A 17767-nucleotide genomic window follows, 5' to 3' on the forward strand; every position below is an offset into this window, starting at 1 on the left:
GGCCCGTTTACGTTGGATAAGCGAGACTCTACTGTATTATCATTTATTACAATCTCTGAACATGACATTAGTATCATGTACAGGAGTGCTGGCTGTATATTATTATATATTATATTATTATATATTATATTAATAATATATACTATATACATATTATATTATACTGTTATATATTATTACTATTCTGTACTGCAATCACTGAACATGTAGTGTCATATAAAGTAGTGCTTCTTTATATAATAATAATAATAAAGATAATAATAATATTAGTTTTGTGTATATTATTATTATTATTATTATATTAAAATAAATAATAATATACACAAACTAATATATATACAAAATAATATATATTATTATTATTATTAATATATAAAGAAGCACTCCTGTATATGACACTAATATATATTAGTTTAATAATAATAATATATTAGTTTTGTGTAATCTATCTTGTTTGCTGTGTCATAATAAAATAATAATAATATATTAGTTTTGTGTACAGTATTATTAATAACAGCAATAATAAATATATGATTGACAAGAGTACTGGCAGTATATAAGTATATATACTTATATAAGGATAATCCAGAACATTGGATAAGTGAGACTCTACTGTACTTATAATAGTAACATACTTCTACTACTACTAATAATAATATAGTAATAATAATAATAATAATAATAACAATATAATAATATATTAGTTTTGTGTACAGTATTATTAATAACAGCAATAATAAATATATGATTGACAAGAGTACTGGCAGTATATAAGAATATATACTTATATAAGGATAATCCAGAACATTGGATAAGTGAGACTCTACTGTACTTATAATAGTAACATACTTCTACTACTACTAATAATAATATAGTAATAATAATAATAATAACAATATAATAGTATATTAGTTTTGTGTACAGTATTATTAATAACAGCAATAATAAATATATGATTGACAAGAGTACTGGCAGTATATAAGAATATATACTTATATAAGGATAATCCAGAACATTGGATAAGTGAGACTCTACTGTACTTATAATAGTAACATACTTCTACTACTACTAATAATAATATAGTAATAATAATAATAATAACAATATAATAATATATTAGTTTTGTGTACAGTATTATTAATAACAGCAATAATAAATATATGATTGACAAGAGTACTGGCAGTATATAAGAATATATACTTATATAAGGATAATCCAGAACATTGGATAAGTGAGACTCTACTGTACTTATAATAGTAATAATAATATAATAATAATAATAATAATAATAATAATAATAATTTAACCTTTGTGTCTGGAATGTTTGCAAAAAAGGAAACAAGGAATTAGCAAAACAAACACAATTTATTAAAAAAATATATACACATCAACAACAATGTTGTAAACAAGTGTCACTCCCCTAAAGGCCATTTAAGCTGGTATTGAAACATACCGGTCTGGGAGATGAATATGAATGTACGAAAGCAATCCAAACGTCAGAACCTAGAACTCGGGAGTCCAGAACCGGGAAAAGCAGCCCAGGCTTCAGAGGTCTCCCCAGAGGATGGGCTTCTTGCCGGACTTCTGGAGCAGGGCGTTGGCTTTGGAGAAATGCCGGCAGCCCAAGAAGCCCCGGTGGGCCGACAAGGGGGACGGGTGGGCCGACATCAGCACTGAGTGGCGCTTCTGCAGGAAAGGGAAGCCGTAATAACAAAAAAATAGTATTATTGTTAGTATTATTAATTTAATAATTACATTAATATAAGCCATCACATGTAATATATGGTATAAATATATAACAATATAATAATATAATATAAAATATGGACACAGGTGGAACTGGACAATTTGGACAGAAAAACAAGAAAACTCATGACCATTCACATTCCCTGCACCCTCACAGTGATGTTGACCGGCTATATCTGCCTAGAAGATCAGGGGGCAGAGGACTCTTACAAGTAAAACAAGCAGTCAAAGAAGAAGAACATGCCCTGGCAGAAGATGTCAAGCAAAGTGAAGAACCTGCTTTGACTGAAGTCAAAAATCAGAAACTCCTCAAAGCACAGCAGACAAAAAACCAGTACAAGAAAACCGCACTACAAACTAGAGCAGAATCAGTACAAGAAAACCGCACTACAAACTAGAGCAGAATCAGTACAAGAAAACCGCACTACAAACTAGAGCAGAATCAGTACAAGAAAACCGCACTACAAACTAGAGCAGAATCAGTACAAGAAAACCGCACTACAAACTAGAGCAGAATCAGTACAAGAAAACCGCACTACAAACTAGAGCAGAATCAGTACAAGAAAACCGCACTACAAACTAGAGCAGAATCAGTACAAGAAAACCGCACTACAAACTAGAGCAGAATCAGTACAAGAAAACCGCACTACAAACTAGAGCAGAATCAGTACAAGAAAACCGCACTACAAACTAGAGCAGAATCAGTACAAGAAAACCCCACTACAAACTAGAGCAGAATCAGTACAAGAAAACCGCACTACAAACTAGAGCTGACAGCTGGCACAACAAAACATTGCATGGAAAGTTCCTTGACAAAATTGAAGGAAAAGCTGATAAGGAGAAGACCTGGCTCTGGCTCACAAATGGGACCCTGAAGGAGACAGAAGGCCTGATCCTTGCAGCCCAGGAGCAAGACATCAGGACAAAGGCCATTAATAATAATAATAATAATAATAATAATAATAATAATAATAATAATAGAAGACCTGGCTCTGGCTCACGAATGGGACCCTGAAGAAGGAGACAGAAGGCCTGATCCTTGCAGCCCAGGAGCAAGACATCAGGACAAAGGCCATTAATAATAATAATAATAATAATAATAATAGAAGACCTGGCTCTGGCTCACGAATGGGACCCTGAAGAAGGAGACAGAAGGCCTGATCCTTGCAGCCCAGGAGCAAGACATCAGGAGAAAGGCAATTCAGGCCAAGATCGAAAAATCAACTGATGACCCAAAATGCAGACTCTGCAAGGAAACCGACAAAACCATGGATCATATCCTCAGCTGCTGTAAGAAAATCGCACAGACAGACTACAAACAGAGGCACAACTGTGTGGCCCAAATGATTCATTGGAACTTATGCCTCAAGTCCCACCTCCAAGCAGCAAAGAACTGGTGGGATCACAAACCTGCAAAAGTCTTGGAAAATGAGCACACAAAGATACTGTGGGACTTCCGAATCCAGACTGACAAAGTTCTGGAACACAACACACCAGACATCACAGTTGTGGAAAAGAAAAAGGTTTGGATCATTGATGTTGCCATCCCAGGTGACAGTCGCATTGACGAAAAACAACAGGAAAAACTCAGCCGCTCTCAGGACCTCAAGATTGAACTTCAAAGACTCTGGCAGAAACCAGTGCAGGTGGTCCCGGTGGTGATCGGCACATTGGGTGCCGTGCCAAAAGATCTTAGCCGGCATTTGGAAACAATAGACATTGACAAAATCATGATCTGTCAACTGCAAAAGGCCACCCGACTGGGATCTGCACGCGTCATCCGAAAATACATCACACAGTCCTAGACACTTGGGAAGTGTTCGACCTGTGATTTTGTGATATGAAATCCAGCATATACATCTTGTTTGCTGTGTCATAATAAAATAATAATAATAATAATAATAATAATAATAATAATAATAATGATAATAATACATCACACAGTCCTAGACACTTAGGAAGTGTTCCACTTGTGATTTTGTGATACGAAATCCAGCATATCTATCTTGTTTGCTGTGTCATAATAAAATAATAATGATAATAATGATAATAATGATGATAATAATAATAATAATAATAATAATAATAATACATCACACAGTCCTAGACACTTGGGAAGTGTTCCACTTGTGATTTTGTGATATGAAATCCAGCATGTCTATCTTGTTTGCTGTGTCATAATAAAATAATAATAATAATATAATATTGTTAATAGTGATATGATCCTGACCCTGTCGATGGCGCTGCCCTTCTTGTGGGCGTAGGAGCCCCAGAGGAGGAAGACGAGGCCGTCCACGTTCCGGTTGAGCCAGGCGACCACGGCGTCCGTGAAGGCCTCCCAGCCCTTCTCCTTGTGCGAGGTCGGCTCGTGCGCCCGCACCGTCAGCACCGCGTTCAGCAGAAGCACCCCTGAGCCACATCCAGGCAGACAGAGCAATAAATAGATATATTAATAATAATAATACTTAATATAATAGAACATGATGTCATTACATTAGAAAATAAGAGCAACATTTTATAATAATACTCATTACCTATCATATAGTAATAGAAATATAAAAATAGTCATATAAAATAATAGAAACATCTTATAATAATACTCATTACCTATCATATCTATATATATAAAAGAGTGATGGCATCACGGCAACGCACAAAACAACAAAACTACAGGCCCCCCAACCTCGAAATTTGACAACACAACCCATCATCCACGCCTCTAGGTTGATGCAACAAAAAGAAAAGAAAAACAAAGTCCTAATTAGAGAGAGAGGAATAATTGCTTTTATCCAATTGCTGCCAGTTAGAAGGCTAAGCTCCTCCAACTTGGTCTCCTAGCAACCCAATAAAAAATAATAAAAAAACACTAAATATAATTAAAAATACTAAAAAAATAATACAATAAAATACTATAACAGAAAATAACTAAAAATAATACAAGAAAATAATAAAATATAATAAAAAGATAACTTACAATAACATTTATATAAAAAAAATACAAATAACGTCAAATAAAAATTACACAATTTTTAACCAATACCACCACCACTTTGCCACAGCAACGCGTGGCCGGGCACAGCTAGTAGAAATATATAATATGATACTTTATATAATAGAACATGTCATATATTAATACCAAATATTACATGAGAAAATAATAGCAACGTATTATAATAGTATTCATTATACATCACATAGTAATATATTATATAATACTTAATATAATAGAACATGATGTCATTACATTAGAAAATAAGAGCAACATTTTATAATAATACTCATTACCTATCATATAGTAATATATTATATAATACTTAATATAACAGAATGTCGTATATTAATACAAAACATTACATTAGAAAATAATAGCAACATCTTATAATAATACTCATTACCTATCATATAGAAATATATTATATAATACTTAATATAACAGAATGTCGTATATTAATACAAAACATTACATTAGAAAATAATAGCAACATCTTATAATAATACTCATTACCTATCATATAGTAATATATTATATAATACTTAATATAACAGAATGTCATATATTAATACAAAACATTACATTAGAAAATAATAGCAACATCTTATAATAATACTCATTACCTATCATATAGTAATATATTATATAATACTTAATATAACAGAATGTCGTATATTAATACAAAACATTACATTAGAAAATAATAGCAACATCTTATAATAATACTCATTACCTATCATATAGAAATATATTATATAATACTTAATATAACAGAATGTCGTATATTAATACAAAACATTACATTAGAAAATAATAGCAACATCTTATAATAATACTCATTACCTATCATATAGAAATATATTATATAATACTTAATATAACAGAATGTCGTATATTAATACAAAACATTACATTAGAAAATAATAGTAACATCTTATAATAATACTCATTACCTATCATATCTATATATATAAAAGAGTGATGGCATCACGGCGACCCACAAAACAACAAAACTACAGGCCCCCCAACCTCGAAATTTGACAACACAACCCATCATCCACGCCTCTAGGTTGATACAACAAAAAGAAAAGAAAAACAAAGTTCTAATTAGAGAGAGAGAGGAATAATTGCTTTTATCCAATTGCTGCCAGTTAGAAGGCTAAGCTCCTCCAACTTGGTCTCCTAGCAACCCAATAAAAAATAATAAAAAACACTAAAAATAATTAAAAATACTAAAAAAATAATACAATAAAATACTATAACAGAAAATAACTAAAAATAATACAAGAAAATAATAAAATATAATAAAAAGATAACTTACAATAAAATTTATTAAAAAAATACAAATAACGTCAAATAAAAATTACACAATTTTTAACCAATACCACCACCACTTTGCCACAGCAACGCGTGGCCGGGCACAGCTAGTAGAAATATATAATATGATACTTTATATAATAGAACATGTCATATATTAATACCAAATATTACATTAGAAAATAATAGCAACGTATTATAATAGTATTCATTATACATCACATAGTAATATATTATATAATACTTAATATAATAGAACATGATGTCATATATTAATACCAAAACATTGCATTAGAAAATAATAGCAACATCTTATAATACTCATTACATATCATATAGTAATATATAATATTTAATATAATAGAACATGATGTCATATATTAATACAAAACATTGCATTAGAAAATAATAGCAACATTTTATAATAATACTTATTACCTATCATATAGTAATATATTATATAATACTTAATATAACAGAATGTTGTATATTAATACAAAACATTACATTAGAAAATAATAGCAACATTTTATAATAATACTCATTACCTAGCATATAGAAATATATAATATGATACTTTATATAATAGAACATGTCATATATTAATACCAAATATTACATGAGAAAATAATAGCAACGTATTATAATAATATTCATTATACATCACATAGTAATATATTATATAATACTTAATATAATAGAACATGATGTCATATATTAATACCAAAACATTGCATTAGAAAATAATAGCAACATCTTATAATACTCATTACATATCATATAGTAATATATAATAGAACATGATGTCATATATTAATACAAAACATTGCATTAGAAAATAATAGCAACATTTTATAATAATACTCATTACCTAACATATAGTAATATATTATATAATACTTAATATAACAGAATGTCATATATTAATACAAAACATTACATTAGAAAATAATAGCAACATCTTATAATAATACAGTAGTGTCTCACTAATCCAAGCTAAACGGGCTGGCAGAAGCTTGGATAAGCAAATAACTTGGATAATAAGGAGGGATTAAGGAAAAGCCTATTAAACATCAAATTAGGTTATGATTTCATAAATTAAGCACCAAAACATCATGTTATACAACAAATTTGACAGAAAAAGTAGTTCAATACGCAGTAATGTTATGTTGTAATTACTGTATTTACGAATTTAGCACCAAAATATCACGATATATTGAAAACATTGACAACAAAAATGGCTTGGATTATCCAGAGGCTTGGTTAAGCGAGGCTTGGATTAGTGAGACTCTACTGTATTCATTACATATCATATAGTAATATATTATATCATATTTAATATAATAGAACATGATGTAATATATTAATGCCATAGAGGTTTTTTAAGATGTTTTTTAAAAGATATTTTAAAGATGTGTTTAAATTGTTAGATTTTAGCTTTTCTTGTAAGCTGCCCCAAGCCCTAGGGGAGTGGCGGCATATAAGTTTAAATAATAAATAAATAAATATAATAATAATTATACAGTAATAATAATATATAACATTAATAATATCCATAATAATAACAAAAATACAATAAATATAATATATAGGATATATTATAATTATTATATATAATATAATAATAAATATATAATATTAATAATAATAAAATATAGAATAATAATATAATAACAATAAGAGAGACCCCTTTTAGGGTTTTACCTTGTTTGGCCCATCCGCTCAGGTCTCCGTGTCCCGGGTGAGAAAACCCCTCAATGTCCGCGGCCAGTTCTTTGTAAATGTTCTCCAGGCTGCAAAGCAAACCAAAGGCAGAAAGGGTCAGCTCCATTGCTGTACATAGATGCAGCCTCAAGGGGACAGCATAGAGACAGAAAGGATCAGCTGTATCTGCAATGCCCAGATGCGGCCAAAAGGGGGCAGCATATAGAAAGGATCGGCTCCAAAGCTGTATATTATTATTATATTTCTTTATTGCTATTATATTATATTTACAAATGGACATAATGCTCAAGATGTGGTCACAAAAGGGCAGCATTGAGACAGAAAGGATTAGCTCTATAGTTTTATTTTTTATTAATTATATTATTATTATTATTATTATTATTATTATTATTATTATTATTATTATTATATTCTGGCCCAGACGCAGCCAAAACGGCAGAAATGCTTGGAACGTAATTATTTTAGTTTATTACAGTAGAGTCTCACTTATCCAACATAAACGGGCCGGCAGAATGTTGGATAAGCGAATATGTTGGATAATAAGGTGGCATTAAGGAAAAGCCTATTAAACATCAAAGTAGGTTATGATTTTACAAATTAAGCACCAAAACATCATGTTAGACAACAAATTTGGCAGAAAAAGTAGTTCAATACCCAGTAATGCTACGTAGTAATTACTGTATTTATGAATTTAGCACCAAAATATCACGATATATTGAAAACATTGACTACAAAAATGCGTTGGATAATCCAGAACGTTGGATAAGCGAGTGTTGGATAAGTGAGACTCTACTGTACTATATTATTATTATATTTATTTATTGTTATTATATTTACATATGAACACAAGGCTCAAGATGTGGCCACAAGAGGGCAGCACTAAGAATGAAAGAATTAGCTCTATAGTTTTATTTTTATTATATTGTTATTATAATATATATAAATTATTATTATATTATATTCTGACCCAGATGCAGCCAAAAGGAACAGAAAGGCTTGGAACATAATTATTCTAGTTTATTATTATATTTATTTATTTATTGTTATTATATTTACATATTAACACAATGCTTAAGATGTGGCCACAAGAGGGCAGCACTGAGAATGAAAGAATTAGCTCTATAGTTTTATTTTTATTATATTGCTATTATATTATATATAAATATTATTATATTATATTCAGGCCCAGATGCAGCCAGAAGGGACAGAAAGGTTTGGAACGTAATTATTTTAGTTTATTATTATATTTATTGTTATTATATTTACATATGAACACAATGCTTAAGATGTGGCCACAAGAGGGCAGCACTGAGAATGAAAGAATTAGCTCTATATGTTGTCGAAGGCTTTCATGGCCGGGATCACAGGGTTGTTGTATGTCTTTCGGGCTGTGTGGCCATGTTCCAGAAGCATTCTCTCCTGATGTTTCGCCCACATCTATGGCAGGCATCCTCAGAGGTTGTGAGGTATGGAATTAGCTCTATAGTTTTATTTTTATTATCTATATATATAAAAGAGTGATGGCATCACGGCGACCCACAAAACAACAAAACTACAGGCCCCCCAACCTCGAAATTTGACAACACAACCCATCATCCACGGCTCTAGGTTGATACAACAAAAAGAAAAGAAAAATAAAGTCCTAATTAGAGAGAGAGGAATAATTGCTTTTATCCCATTGCTGCCAGTTAGAAGGCTAAGCTCCTCCAACTTTGTCTCCTAGCAGCCCAATAAAAAATAATAAAAAAACTAAAAATAATTAAAAACACTAAAAAATTAATACAATAAAATACTATAACAGAAAATAACTAAAAATAATACAAGAAAATAATAAAATATAATAAATAAAAAGATAACTTACAATAAAATTAATTAAAAAATACAAATAACCTCACAACCTCTGAGGATGCCTGCCATAGATGTGGGCGAAACGTCAGGAGAGAATGCTTCTGGAACATGGCCACACAGCCCGAAAGACATACAACAACCAAATAACCTCAAATAAAAATTACACAACAATTTTTAACCAATACCACCACCACTTTGCCACAGCAACACGTGGCCGGGCACAGCTAGTATTATATATAAATATTGTATTATATTATATTCTGGCCCAGATGCAGCCAAAAGGAACAGAAAGGATTGGAAAGTAATTATTTTAGTTTATTATTATATTTATTATATGATATTTATATATTGCTGCAAACCTCAGACATGACCACAAGAGGGCAGCACAGAGATAGAAAGGATCCGCCATATAATTCTTATATTTATTATCATATTTATTATATTTACTATATTATTATACTATTATAATAATTGGATGCTATACCTGGGTGGTGGCGGGAGGGGCCTCTGGACGCTGAAGCAGAGGCCGTGGGCTTGGCCGGGGCCGTGGTAGGGGTCTTGGCCCAAGATCACCACTTTCACCTGGTTGGAAAGACAGAAGGAAGGCAGTTTCAGCCACACTCATGCATGGGGGAAGGCACCACCCGATCCCTCCCGGCAGATGGCCCAGCAGCCCCTCACCTGGTGGATGTCGCACATCTGGGTCCAAGTGAAGACCTGGTGCGGTGGAGGGAACACCGTGTGGCGGCGGCGCTCTTCGGCCACAAAGGACATCAGCTGGTTGGTTTGGGGAGAGAGATGAATTATTATTATTATTATTACATTATAGTATTATTATTAAAACATAATTGATGTTAATGTTACAATTATATATAATTACTATATAATATTAGAACATAATTGATATTATATTATTATTATATATTATTACAATTGATATTATCACCTCATCATTATTTTATTATAGATTATAATTGAGAGGTTAAAAGTTAGGTTTTGGCATGACTGCATGGAGCGCCAGTGTTACCTTCCCGCCGGAGCGGTACCTATTGATCTACTCACATTGGCATGTTTTCGAACTGCTAGGTTGGCAGAAGCTGGAGCTAACAGTGGCCGCTCACGCCGCTCCTGGGATTTGAACCTGAGACCTTTCAGTCTGCAAGTTCAGCAGCTCAGTGCTTTAACACACTGTGCTACTGGGGCTCCTCAGATAATATATAATTATATTATATATATTATTATATAATAATATATAATACCATAATAATTCATTATATATATATATATATACATACTATATTTTTATTTTATGATATGATGTTTCTAGACCTGAAGTTTATTATTATTATTATGATTCTGTGATATTTATATAATATATAATATATTATAATATATAATACCATAATAATTCATAATACATATATATACATAATATATTTTTATTTTATGATATGATGATGATGTTTCTAGACCTGAAGTTTATTATTATTATGAGTCTGTGATATTTATATAATATATAATATATAATAATATATTATATAATGTATATTACTATAATAATTCATTTTATATATATATATATATATATATATATATATATACACATAATACATTTTTATTTTATGATATAATATTTATGATATTTTTATTTTATGATATGATGATGTTTCTAGACCTGAAGTTTATTATTATTATTATGATTCTGTGATATTTATATAATATATATTATATAATATATAATACCATAATAATTCATTATATATATATATACACACACACATAATATATTTTTATTTTACGATATGATAATATTTATAATATTTTTATTTTATGATATGATGATGATGTTTCTAGACCTGAAGTTTATTATTATTATTATGATTCTGTGATATTTATATAATATATATTTTATATAATATATAATATATAATACCATAATAATTCATAATATATATACACATAATATATTTTTATTTTATGATATGATAATATTTTTATTTTATGATATGATGATGTTTCTAGACCTGAAGTTTATTATTATGATTATGATTCTGTGATATTTATAATAGAATATATTTATAATAAAATAATATGATGTATACATATAATATGAATTATTACTATTATGACTGGGTACCTGGTGGAAGTAGGGTTTGTGGAACTCGGGTTCGAGGGCGGCCTTCCAGGCGGGGGCGATGTGTTCGGGGGCGAGGCCTGCTTCAGCTCCAGCTCCTCGGGCGCGGGCCAGGCGCAGCCTCTCCTGGGCGGCCTCCTTGTTCCTCCGGATGCGCTCGACCAGCTCCGGGCTGAGCGGGGCTCCGGCCTCGTCGGCCTTGGCCCTCTTGCAGGGCTGCCAGACAGGCAAGCACACCCTCAGCAACGCCCGCAATCGCCCCATCAAAACAAAGCCCGCACTTCCGCACACGTGGAGGCGGGCGCGGGAAAAAAAACACACCAAAACACGCCCTCCCGGGCCCCCATTGGCTCGCTGCCTCCGTAAGCCCCGCCCTCCTTCTGCCTCATTGGGTAAGCCGTGCCTAATAATGAGCATTGCTCCGCCCCTGCCTCCTGATTGGCTGTGGCTCCTCCCCTTGGGATATTGAGAGTAATATATGGAATCCACGCCTCTCCTATCTCATTGGTCCCGCCTCCAACCCCCTCCCGTCTCCTGATTGGGAGATGAGGAACACTGACTCCTCCCCTTTAGAGATGGATAAGGTACTACACTGAAGCCACGCCCCTCCTAGCGTCCCATTGGCTCACCAGAAAGAAAAGTACCGCCCTCATTGGACAGAACCGCCCCTCCAGACTCCTGATTGGCGGGCAAGGAAAAATAGTTCCTCCCCTTTGGGAGAGGCTTCAAATGGATGAGGTAAAATATACTACTTCCCGCTCAAACAAGCCGCATCTCCATTGGTTGATAAGGAGGAAAGGTCCCGCCCCCACCCCGCCCTCATTGGGCAGAACCGCCCCTCCAGCCTTCTGATTGACAGGCGAGTAACATTGTGGCTCCAGCCCACTGGGAATGGATGAGGTAAAGTGTACTATTTCCCGCCCAAACAGAAGCCGCGTTCCCATTGGTGGATAAGGAGGAAAGGTCCCGCCTCCACCCCGCCCTCATTGGACGGAACCGCCCCTCCAGCCTTCTGATTGACAAGCGAGGAACATTGTGGCTCCAACTCATTGAGAATGGATGAGGTAAAGTGTACTATTTCCCGCCCGAACAGAAGCAGCGTTCCCATTGGTCGCTCAGGAGGAAAGGTCCCGCCTCCACCCCTCCCTCAATGGATAGAATTGCTTTGACCCCGCCCTTCCCGCTATCTGATTGGCTGTCCCTGGAAGGAGCTTCTTTCTCCTCAGAAAAGCCAAAAACACCCCGAATTCTACCTTCTCTTCGGCGTCTCCATTGTCTTCCGAGGGGCGGCTCCGCTTCTCGGCGGCGACCGGGGAGAAGAAAGAGCGCAGGGTCCTCTGCCCGATCATGGCGGCTACTCCTCCGCGTCTCGGTCTGTCTGTAAGCTCGAAATTGGCGCGGAAAGCACTGCGCATGCGCGGTCTCTCTCAGCGACGTGCGGGTGGGACTGGGTTACGTCCGCGCGTGCGCAGTGCGAGCCCTGCTGCTTGAGGCGAGACGGAGTCGGGACCACGGATAGCTGTGCGCATGCGCCGTGCCTTCCTTGAGAGCCCAGAATTGGTGTGAGGCTGAGAGACTGTGACTATTTATCTCTATATTCATATACTATTGCTGTATTTTCTACAGTTATATTATTATTTATACTATTACTGCATTGTTACACTATGATGCGAGGCCTATTTTATATATATATATTGATGCATTTTTGATATATTATTTGTAATATTATATTATCTCATGGTATTAGGCCTATTTTTTAGCATATTAATATATTATTATATTGGAAATTACTCTATAGTATATGACATTAGGTTAATGTTATATAATATTGTAATATATATATAATATAGTAGGATATGTTAATATTATAATATACATATAGATCTAGTATCATATATTATAATATGGTTATTGTATTTTTTTAATATTATTATATTGTAACATTATAATATATTAATATATTATTGTATATTCTATTATATGTATATTCTATTATTATACCCTATTATATTATTATAATTTAATTATTATACTATATTATATTGCTATATTATGTTAATATTATTATTTTACCCAATCATACTATATTATTATTATTATTATTATACCATATATTATTTTTATTCCACCATATAATATAATTATTATATGGTAGAATATATACTGCATAATATACCATATATATAATTATAATATGCCATATATATATATATACATACACATATGTATGTATATGTATACATACCATATATAATTATTGTTATATATATTATATCATTTTATTGAACCATATTATATTATACCAAATTCTATTGCATTATTATTATACTATGTTGCATTATTATATTATTATATCATATCATGTTATATTATTATATTATGCCATAATATATTATATTGTTACAGGGCGGCTTACAAGTTATACAGTAGTCTCACTTATCCAACACTCGCTTATCCAACGTTCTGGATTATCCAACACATTTTTGTAGTCAATGTTTTCAATATATCGTGATATTTTGGTGCTAAATTCGTAAATACAGTAATCACTACATAGCATTAATATGTAATAAACGACTTTTTCTGTCAAATTTGTTGTATAACATGATGTTTTGGTGCTTAATTTGTAAAATCGTAACCTAATTTGATGTTTAATAGGCTTTTCCTTAATCCCTCCTTATTATCCAACATATTCACTTATCCAATGTTCTGCTGGCCTGTTTATGTTGGATAAGTGAGACTCCACTGTATATACATACAATATATTATTTTATTCGTATAGCAAAATATAAGCATTATATATTGCTACTAGCTGTGCCCGGCCACATGTTGCTGTGGCATTGTCTGGTGGTGTTGGTGAGAACTTGTTGAGGTAGTGGTGGTATTGAATGTCTGTTGTATGGTTGTCTTTATGTTTAGTATGCATTTGGTTGTTTGTGTACTGTGAAAGTGGTGAGGGTAGAGGGGGTCTATGTCCCTGTGTAGTATTGTATAGTATGTATACGTTGTCCATGTGTTGTGAATGCTTGGATTGTGTCCTGCTGCATAGTAGAAAGGGTTGGGCTGGATGGCCCTTAGGGGTCTCTCCAAACTCTTGGATTCTATGCTTCTATTATTATTATTATTATTATTATTATTATCATCATCATCTTCATCATCATTATTATGTAGAGGCTGGATGGCCATCTGTCAGAAGTGCTTGGATTGTGTCCTCCTGCATGGTAGAAGGAAGTTGAGCTGGATGATCCTTAGGGGTCACTCCAAACCTTAGGATTGTATGATGATGTTATTATTTTTATTATTATTAGTATTAGTATTGAGAGGCTGAATGGCTATCTGTTGGGAGTGCTTGTCTTGTGTCCTGCATGGCAGAATTGGGTTGGGCTGGATGGCCTTTAGGGGTGTCTTCTAACTGTCTGATGCTATGATTCGATGTGTATTATTATTGTGCAGATATTGGATGGCCATCTGTCAGGAGTGATTGGATTGTGTCCTACTGCATGATATAAGGAAGTTGATCTGGATGATCCTTAGGGGGATCTGCTAACCTTAGGGCGGAACTTATCCTTGTAACTGGCAGCAATTGGATAAAAGCAATTATTCCTCTCTCTCTAATTAGGACTTTATTTTTCTTTTTGTTGTATCAACCTAGAGCCGTGAATGATGGGTTGTGTTGTCAAATTTCGAGGTTGGGGGGCCTGTAGTTTTGTTGTTTTGTCCGCTGCCCTGATGCCATCACTCTTTTATATATATAGATAGATATTGTACTATCCCACTTTACTGTAATATTACATGTAATATAAATATACCATTATAATAGTACAGTAGAGTCTCACTTATCCAAGCCTCGCTTATCCAAGCTTCTGGATAATCCAAGCGATTTTTGTAGTCAATGTTTTCAATATATCATGATATTTTGGTGCTATAATCATAAATACAGTAATTACAACATAACATTTAGTGCGTATTGAACTACTTTTTCTGTCAAATTTGTTGTATAACATGATGTTTTGGTGCTTAATTTGTAAAATCATAACCTAATTTGATGTTTAATAGGCTTTTCCTTAATCCCTTCTTATTATCCAAGATATTCGCTTATCCAAGCTTCTGCCGGACTGTTCAGCTTGGATAAGTGAGACTCTACTGTATATTATTATATTGTATTACAGTATTAAATATATTACTACTCTTATTATTATATCATATTATTATTTTGTAGTATTGATTTTATATAATTGTACCATATTAAATAATTGTATTATTATATTATTATGCCATATAATATTCAAATATATTATGATTATTATTATTCACACAACGACATAGTATGACACAGCAAACAAGATAGACATGCTGGATTTCATATCACAAAATCACAAGTCGAACACTTCCCAAGTGTCTAGGACTGTGTGATGTATTTTTGGATGATGCATGCAGATCCCAATAGGGTGGCCTTTTGCAGTTGGCAGATCGTAATTTTGTCAAAGTCTATTGTTTCCAAATGCCGGCTGAGATCTTGTGGCACGGCACCCAAGGATGAGGCCTTCTGTCTCCTTCTTCAGGGTCCCATTTGTGAGCCAGAGCCAGGTCTTCTCCTTGTCAGCTTTTCCTTCAATTTTGTCAAGGAACTTTCCATGCAATGTTTTGTTGTGCCAGCTGTCAGCTCTAGTTTGTAGTGCAGTTTTCTTGTACTGGTTTTTTGTCTGCTGTGCTTTTATAATAATAATTATTATTATATTAACCTGGTGCCTGCTCCTTTCCTTTCCTGGGTAAGTAACTAACAGACGATGGACAAATTCCCGATCAAGGCCAGAAAGAGCCAAAGGGAGACGGGTGGAGCGCGGGAGGGAAAGGAAACCCCCTGGAAGGAAATCCGGTCCGAAGGTCTCCATTGCGACTATAGGATCCTTTTTGGCAAAAAAGAAGCGGACGGGATCCTTCTTGAACTCGAGCGGGACATCGAGTATTTGCAAGGTACGCCGACGACACCGTAGCCACGTTCAACTGAATGGGCGGCCGGACAATAGTTTCATTATTTTCTCTCTCTTCGGAACAGAGGACTTGGCCAAGCTGTATGTCTTTGGGAAGTGGCACAAGGCCCCGCGCCAGCAGGCGGCCTATGGGGAGCCAGGGCTGAGCTACACCTATTCAGGGGCCACCTTCTCCCCAAAGCCCTGGGTCCCCATCCTGCAGCACCTCCGGGAGCGTGTCCAGGAGGCCATTGGGCACAGCTTCAATTTCGTCCTCGTAAACAGGTGATTTGATGGGATTTAGAGCTGGGGAAGAGAGAAAATAGGGCCTCTCAGAGCTGGAGAAGGGAGAAATCTGAGCTCTCCTTTCTGGCAGGTACAAGGATGGCCGGGATCGCATGGGGGAGCACCGGGACGATGAGCGGGAGCTGGAGCCACGCAGCCCCATCGCCTCACTCTCCTTCGGGGCCGAGCGGGACTTCGTCTTCCGGCACTGCAGCGGCGGCAAAGGCGGCCGCCCTGCCCCCGGCCACCCTGCCCCCGTCTGGTTGCGCCTGGGGCACGGGAGCCTCCTGGTGATGCACTTCCCCACCAACCGGCACTGGCGCCATGGCCTTCCTGCCCGAAGGGGGGTTGTGGGCCCCCGGGTCAACCTCACCTTTCGGGACATCCGGGGCAGTGGCCATCTTGGCCCGTGAATATATTGCCCAGAGACTTGAGTCATAGCAAATTGTTTCCTATATTCATAATAAAGGAGATATATTATATATGAAGACAATGTGTATTTGTATTAGTAATATAAGAGTATTCCACTAAAAGGGACTGCATCGATGGACCCTTTCCGTTGAATCCTTGACGAACCCCTCAAATGACCCTCGATGGCCCCTGGAAAGGTACCCGGAAATGTCCCCCCGAAAGGCACCTGGAAAGGCACCCAGTAACACACCAGGAAGCACCTCCTGTAATGCACCTGGAAAGGCCCCCAGAAACGCCCCTGGAAAAGCCCCTGGTAACACACCCAGAAACACCCGCAGAAAC

The 17767-nt window shown here is 34.8% G+C and overlaps 2 protein-coding genes across 6 annotated transcripts; one reads left to right on the forward strand and one right to left on the reverse strand.

Annotated features, from left to right (window-relative positions):
- Nucleotides 1-1346: 1346 nt before the first annotated feature.
- On the reverse strand, nucleotides 1347-13234 carry ung (uracil DNA glycosylase). 2 transcript variants are annotated; one of them, XM_062958348.1, is made up of 7 exons: nucleotides 13016-13234; nucleotides 11766-11978; nucleotides 10310-10405; nucleotides 10113-10210; nucleotides 7760-7848; nucleotides 3977-4155; nucleotides 1347-1686 (listed from the first exon to the last, which is right to left on the reverse strand). In XM_062958348.1, the coding sequence occupies exons 1-7, from the start codon at nucleotides 13175-13177 to the stop codon at nucleotides 1546-1548; spliced, it is 978 nt and encodes a 325-aa protein (XP_062814418.1). In that variant the 5' UTR covers nucleotides 13178-13234; the 3' UTR covers nucleotides 1347-1545. The 2 variants fall into 2 exon arrangements, with proteins under 2 accessions (XP_062814418.1, XP_062814417.1); XM_062958347.1 differs by lacking the exon at nucleotides 13016-13234 and having other exon boundaries at nucleotides 11766-12194.
- alkbh2 (alkB homolog 2, alpha-ketoglutarate dependent dioxygenase) lies at nucleotides 13207-17496 on the forward strand. 4 transcript variants are annotated; one of them, XM_062958352.1, is made up of 4 exons: nucleotides 13207-13322; nucleotides 16534-16733; nucleotides 16816-17014; nucleotides 17106-17496. In XM_062958352.1, the coding sequence occupies exons 2-4, from the start codon at nucleotides 16547-16549 to the stop codon at nucleotides 17425-17427; spliced, it is 708 nt and encodes a 235-aa protein (XP_062814422.1). In that variant the 5' UTR covers nucleotides 13207-13322; nucleotides 16534-16546; the 3' UTR covers nucleotides 17428-17496. The 4 variants fall into 4 exon arrangements, with proteins under 4 accessions (XP_062814422.1, XP_062814420.1, XP_062814419.1 ...); XM_062958350.1 differs by having other exon boundaries at nucleotides 13220-13340; XM_062958349.1 differs by having other exon boundaries at nucleotides 13245-13322; nucleotides 16544-16733.
- The last annotated feature ends 271 nt before the right edge of the window (nucleotides 17497-17767 follow it).

This window comes from Anolis carolinensis, chromosome X (assembly GCF_035594765.1).
Source record: "Anolis carolinensis isolate JA03-04 chromosome X, rAnoCar3.1.pri, whole genome shotgun sequence".
Taxonomy (NCBI): Eukaryota; Metazoa; Chordata; class Lepidosauria; order Squamata; family Dactyloidae; genus Anolis; species Anolis carolinensis.

What these genes read in the sequence shown, in the direction of transcription:
- ung (XM_062958347.1), bottom strand. Translation starts at nt 12,179, where the DNA reads ATGCTCATTATTAGGCACGGCTTACCCAATGAGGCAGAAGGAGGGCGG. An exon ending in ACAAACCCTACTTCCACCAG is followed by an intron (nt 10,406 to 11,765) that starts GTACCCAGTCAT and finishes CAAACCAACCAG; the next exon opens with CTGATGTCCTTTGTGGCCGA. An exon ending in AGATGTGCGACATCCACCAG is followed by an intron (nt 10,211 to 10,309) that starts GTGAGGGGCTGC and finishes CTTTCCAACCAG; the next exon opens with GTGAAAGTGGTGATCTTGGG.
- alkbh2 (XM_062958349.1), top strand. Translation starts at nt 13,290, where the DNA reads ATGCGCCGTGCCTTCCTTGAGAGCCCAGAATTG. An exon ending in GGACATCGAGTATTTGCAAG is followed by an intron (nt 16,734 to 16,815) that starts GTACGCCGACGA and finishes TCTTCGGAACAG; the next exon opens with AGGACTTGGCCAAGCTGTAT. An exon ending in AATTTCGTCCTCGTAAACAG is followed by an intron (nt 17,015 to 17,105) that starts GTGATTTGATGG and finishes CCTTTCTGGCAG; the next exon opens with GTACAAGGATGGCCGGGATC.